We start from the raw sequence: 6,356 nt of genomic DNA, 5'->3' as shown, positions 1-6,356 counted from the left end.
TTGACTTGCCGAGTCTGCTGATTCCCGATTCCTGTCCTGTCCAACTCACTGAGTCCTGGCTCGACTCGCTGACTCGGGTCTTAACTCGAAGGGTTTGGGACCACGCGACCTGACTCGTCGAGTCTAAGAACAGACTCGCCGAGTACAAGACAATCTTCAACCAACTCGCCGAGTTGTTCATCCAACTCGCCGAGTTCATGCCCATCTTCATCCGACTCGACGAGCTGTTCATCCCACTCGTTGAGTTCCTCCTCATCTTCAAGCTACTCGCCGAGTCTACTCAAAGGACTCGTCGAGTCCATTCAGATCTCCAAACATGCAGAGGACTTTTGAGTCATGCAGGGACTCCAAACCATAGATCCATACATCCGAAGCTCAATCCCTACGTAAAGTTGCAAACTTTACGTATAACTAAAGAGATCTAGGCTCAAAACATACTAGGGTTTGGTTTAGGGACAAAAGGGCTTCACCAACTACTCATCTCCTGATGCTTTATGAATATTGGGCCATCCCAACAACGGATCTGAAGTGACAACCACACATCCAAGCCCCTAACCCGATTTGGGTCTCAAACAACCATAAAACCCCCAAATCTCATGACAAAATAGATCTAGATACAAAGGAGGGAAAATGGCAGCTCATTACCTCCAAGATGAACACAACTGAAGAAGATCTCGAGCACACACCTCTCCTTTGAAGCAGCCTTCTTGATCTTCAAGTTCCTTCCCAAGGTTCCTTCCTCTCAAGGCTATTTCTCTCAAGGATGGAAGCTCACACGAAACTATGGGGTTTACAGGTTCTCTGGGTTGATATGGGGGGCTGAGGGAGGGACATAACACCCTTTAAATAGGGTACAACTCCCGGGATTAGGGCTTTCCTCGCACAGACCAGACTCGCCGAGTCACCTTGGCCGACTCGCCGAGTCGGTCACTTACTCATCCACTTGGATCCCGCTCGGACTCGCCGAGTTCCTCCTTGGACTCGCCGAGTCCCCTTTAAATTTAGGGTTTCCTTTACTTTCTTGGCTTTCAAAACTTTGGGTGTTACACTGGCATTAATAGTTAAATGGTTGTGGGACATGAAGAATAACACATCAGCACTGTGGCGAAGAGTAGTTATGGGAATTCATAACTTAAAAAATAAACCTGCAGAGAGACTTTCAAAGAAAACCATCCCTGGTGTATGGAACAACATAGTAGGGGTAATAAAGGAATTAGAAAAGGCTGGAATCAGTTTTCAAGATATTTTAAGAAAACATGTTAAAGAGGGTGGCGACACTCTCTTTTGGATGGATGCATGGTGTGATAAGGAACCTTTAAGAAAGAGATTTCCTGAGCTGTTTCAAATGGAGCACCGAAAGTCATGTACAATTAAGGAAAGGATACACGAGGCAAGTCCAATGTGGAAGTGGAGATCGCCCTTAACAACGGATGATCAGGTACAGAGTTTGCAAACGCTTTTAACTGTTATCGGTGATTTCCGCCCGACATCCGGGTTGGATAATTGGAAGTGCACCATATCGAATGATGGAAAATATCACGTACATGACCTTAGATCAAAACTGGATAATATGGAACCGACGAGTAGTGATGTGATTATACCATGGATACATGATATCCCAATCAAGGTCTTAACTTTCATTTGGAGAGCCAATCTTGGTCGAATTCCATCCAACAAGGCGCTGATAAGAAGAGGGGTGCCAGGGGTTGAAGCAAAATGTTCACAATGTTTGTAGGAGGATGAAGATACGACACATATACTGATACGTTGTCCTATGGCGACTGCAGTTTGGGAGTTGGTGTTTAAATGGTGTGCGATTCCTCAACCGCAACTCCATGATATTGGAGAACTCATAAGTTTTTTAAATAGTTGGGGATCATGTGTGAAGAGGAGAAATAACTTCATCAACGTATGTTTTGGCACTATATGGCTGATATGAAAATCGAGATGCAACCGGATGTTTAAAAACATACGTACTTCCCCCTCTAAGATTATAGATGGAGTGAATTCAATGGTGTATCCTTGGCTAAAACATAGGAGAACAAACTGTAATCTCAAGTGGGTAGAATGGTCTGCATGTCCTCTAAGCTGTATTTGAGATCATTGATCTTTGTTGTAACTGCTATTGTAATCTGTTGTTTTCTTGGCCCCGTCTAGCAACTTGCTAGACGGTGGTCATTTTTTAATAATATTTGCCATTTTCAAAAAAAATTATAAATCTTGCTTTAAATCCAATATTTGAAAGTAGTACGGGATTCACTCCTAATATACAACACGGCAATCGAGAGTATAGAATCTTTTATCATCACACCAGTTATTTATTTTTCAAATTTTAAACTTTCATCTTTATCCCTGTTTTTCTTATCCTTTATTTGTTTGTGTTAAAAGGGTTTCAGCGACCACCGGATAATCCTCCTACTCTCACGGTTTCACCTTTTCTGGACTACCGCCTTCCTTCGCCGTTAGCCCGCACCGGTAAACCAAAATGATAATTTTAGAAAAAATTCTCACTTCCGTTGTCGTCTTCTTCCTCTTAACTGCACCATCCACTGCGGATATCATATCTCTGAATCTCTATTCTGATAATCGACATATGATCTTTTTCTCGGATTTCGAATTCTCACATGCCGGTTACGTATCCTTCGATATATCTTCCCTGACGGTCAACTCCTCCACCTCCTTCGATCCTACGCATAGTGGTTTCGTCCTTCAACGGCGTGAGGTGCAAGACCAGCAAAACACTAGTATTTGCCCTTTGGATTTCAAATTAAACTCAGCCGTCTTTACTTTCCAAGATCTTTCCCATGCGTTCAACAAATCATACCCTGTCACACATCCGGGTATGAACTCACTTTTCTTTGTCAATTGCAACGGCGAAGGCGAATCCTTTGTGACTACGGAAGGCCGTGCAGAGCTCTACAACATGGATGATGGTACTACCAGAAACTATTTATCAGCAGGGCTAACGCACCTTCCGTTTCTTTACTTCTTTTCCTCCTTCATTTATTTGCGTTTTCTAGGGTTTTGGATAAAGAACAAACGATGTTTTCACGGGATCCATTTACTCATGGGTGGGTTACTTCTTATGAATTATGTTCAGCTTATATGTGCGGCAGCCGATCTATATTTTGTGAAGGTTACAGGTACTCCTCATGGATTCGATGGCTTATTTTACATATTTCAGCTTATCAGGACTGTGCTTTTGTTTACCGTGATCACGTTGATCGGTACTGGATGGTGTTTGTGGAAGCCGTATTTGGAAGAATGTGAAATAGTGATTTTGATGTTTGTGATCATAGTTCAGGTCTGGGCTAATGTAGATTCTATATTGATATGGAAATTCGACGGACCTTATAATATATACCGGGAACGTTGGACCTATAGTTCTACAAGCTTAGATATCATCTGTTGCTTTGTTATTTTCGTCCCTATAGTGTTGTCAGTTATCTCGTTGAAGAAGAATCGTGAGGCTGATGCGAATGCTGCTATGAATCTGGTCAGGTTGTGCCTATTTGGGATTGTGGTTTTTTTATACGTGCTCTTTACGAGGTTTCTTGTTCGTGGATTATTTCCCGCATGGATGAATTATGGGGTACAGGAAATCAGTATTCTTGTGGTATGTGTGGTGATGTTTTTCATTTTTAGGCCACTTGATCATGAGGATGATGATAAAAAAGCAGTCCAGATTAGCCCTTCTTCCTATTTTAGTGTGCGAGTTTCAAGTAGCTTTTCGTAGAACAATTTGAGTGTTTTAAGTTTGAGTTTTAGCTTTGTTCTTTACTGGTAGGTTGATGGGTAGCTTTAGTTGATTTCAGAAGTTCCCATCGTAATTTAGCTTTGCAAATTATCATACTTTTGGGTTGTTTCTATGCCATTCCTCCCCTTTATTCAAACTTGACTTTTTTTGGAACATGAACTTTTTTTTATACTGTAATCTTTTTACATTTATCAAACCAAACAGAAAACAAAAAGGATTTCATTTCGATTTCTGCCAATCAGAACCAAACACACACCAAAGAGACAGAAGCTAGTCTCATTTTCTAAACTTGTTGCTTGTAAACACAGCTTTTATGTTTATACATGTCAAAAGCCCCAAAATGGTTTGTTCTTTCACCAAGATACATAAGATATTTTTGAAAGAATGAATTCAGAATTTTACAATATTCACATTTTACTTTTATGTAAAAAAAACGGGATAGAAGAAATGGCATTGCCTAGTACAAATTTCGAAAATTACAATTTACAACTCAAATGTTGCATAAAGTTACAAGAAATACATCTGTTCATGCTGCCTCTCAATCAACCAACCATTCGGAAACGAGAAAGTTACAGAAAAGACATCTGAGATCAACAACATTTTCGGGTGGGGCGTCTTCTTCTTCCTCAAGAATCTCCAGCTCAATCTCTACGGCGACCTCAGCCGAAGAACCTTCAGTCGCTTCCAACGCCGACGAAGGGCCTCCGACGACGGTTCAATCTTATCTGCGTCTGACGCCGACGACACCAACGGTCGTCTCCTGCCCCACCGACGCCATTCTGAGACGCAAACCCATCAAAGACCTACAAACCAATCTCGTCGAGCTCCGGCATCGCAGACGAACTAAGCTCCGGTCCTCCTCTTCCAGTGACGATCTCCAGCAGGGAACGAAAAAAAAAACTATCGCCGCCCGTCACCAGAAAATCGCTGCTACGACCAGCTCTTGCAAACAGCGAGTTCCGACAAGGAACAACCCATCTCCGATCGTTACGAGCTACCTGACAGCGCAGGAAAGCAGCGGCGCCGACGAACTCCGTTGTTGGTCTCTTCAGACGTCGTCCTCCAGTGAAGAAACCCCCATCGCTGGTTGCCTGTGTCGTTCTATTTTTGGGCATCTCCATTATCGATCGTAAGAGAGGCGGCTGCAAGACTTTCACCGCAAAAGTCGATGAAAGGATAAGTGGGCCTACAAGTGGTATCCTTCCCTTTGTTTGTGTCCAATTGGACCAATACGTTCAAAAATAAGAATAAAAATTAGCATTTACCAATTGGGCTTTTACAAAGGCGTTTTAATTTGAGTTTTCTCTCAAATTAGCGTTTCTCATGGTGATGGGCCACATCAACACCAAATTAAAATGGACTATTTTGCAAGAAATTTAGCCATTCAGCTATTTAACGCTCATGTGTTGCAACTTGCAAGCCAATCTAGCAAAATCTAATTCTAAAAAATGTGGTTCAGATGACTAGATTTTCCAGAAGAAAAAAAGAGAGAGAAGAAACACGCATTCAGAATATACGTTGCGATCTAAACCCCTCTATTTTTTTTTCCCAAAAAAGAGGGGAAAAGAGCAGTACGCTACTGCTACTACTCCACAAAATGATTCGAAGCGATCGAAATCTTAATCGGTATATGATTTCAAGAAAACATATTAACAATCAAACATGAGTGTGTCCTCTTCTCAAGATAACTGCTCCAACGCCGCGACACTCAGAACGTGCCAACGACAAGCTCGCAGAGTAAAGTTGGATCAGTAGAGCATTTGTAGGGAACTCATGGAGTGTGCACTGTTGATCAATCACACAAAGTTTCCCTCAATGGGCATAGAAATATAATCCTCTACCCGACGTTGGCTGTGGATCTCATCCCCATCATCGGGACGCATGCGAATTTCCTCTAATAATGTTTCTATGGACAACTTTCCACCGTGACTGGACAGCAGGAACCACAGACCAAACACGTTGCATTTATATACATACATCGGAGCTCGACACAACAACCACATCAAATTTCAGTCTCAAAGACTGCTCGGTGAGACCACGCTTCTCAACTACCTTGGCTTATGCTCGGTACATATCTGCTACTCTACGAAGCGTTCCCGAGCATCATCATGACAGAAAGGCTCAAATTGAAACCGACGTCACACACATCGACATACTTTGAATACAAGGTATAGCTACCTCTCTTTTCTCAAGTAAATCAATATCATACATATCTACATATTATCTTCATTTAGTAAACCAAAAATATTTACCAAAACTTTATCATGAGAATTGTGGCACGTATTTACCTTTAGGAAGTTCAAGTATTAATGCAACAAATACCAACCTTCTATACATAGTAGAAAATCTTTTTACCACATATCTTATTTTCATATGCAAAGATGTCATATTTTGATAACTGAATTGACAAACAATTTTCAATTTAATCAAACCATTTCGCTATCATTAGTGCTTAGTTACTTATTACATACTACCGAAACATTTTTACCCAATATACAAGTATTTTACATTACAAGCTTACACAAAGGCATATGTTGTGAACAATTTCGAAAACATACGCTTGTAAACACTTTAAATACTATCATCATGTATTTATCTT

At 41.3% G+C, this 6,356-nt stretch overlaps 1 protein-coding gene across 1 annotated transcript; it reads left to right on the top strand.

The window, feature by feature from the left end:
- The first annotated feature begins 2,313 nt into the window (after positions 1 to 2,313).
- Positions 2,314 to 5,025, top strand: LOC111887357 (protein CANDIDATE G-PROTEIN COUPLED RECEPTOR 7). Its single transcript, XM_023883523.3, has 2 exons — positions 2,314 to 2,933; positions 3,021 to 5,025. Exons 1-2 carry the CDS (start codon positions 2,486 to 2,488, stop codon positions 3,734 to 3,736), a joined length of 1,164 nt encoding a protein of 387 aa, XP_023739291.1. The 5' UTR covers positions 2,314 to 2,485; the 3' UTR covers positions 3,737 to 5,025.
- Positions 5,026 to 6,356: the final 1,331 nt, after the last annotated feature.

This window comes from Lactuca sativa, chromosome 4 (genome assembly GCF_002870075.4).
Source record: "Lactuca sativa cultivar Salinas chromosome 4, Lsat_Salinas_v11, whole genome shotgun sequence".
NCBI lineage: Eukaryota > Viridiplantae > Streptophyta > Magnoliopsida > Asterales > Asteraceae > Lactuca > Lactuca sativa.
This window is presented reverse-complemented; position numbering and strand designations above follow the sequence as displayed.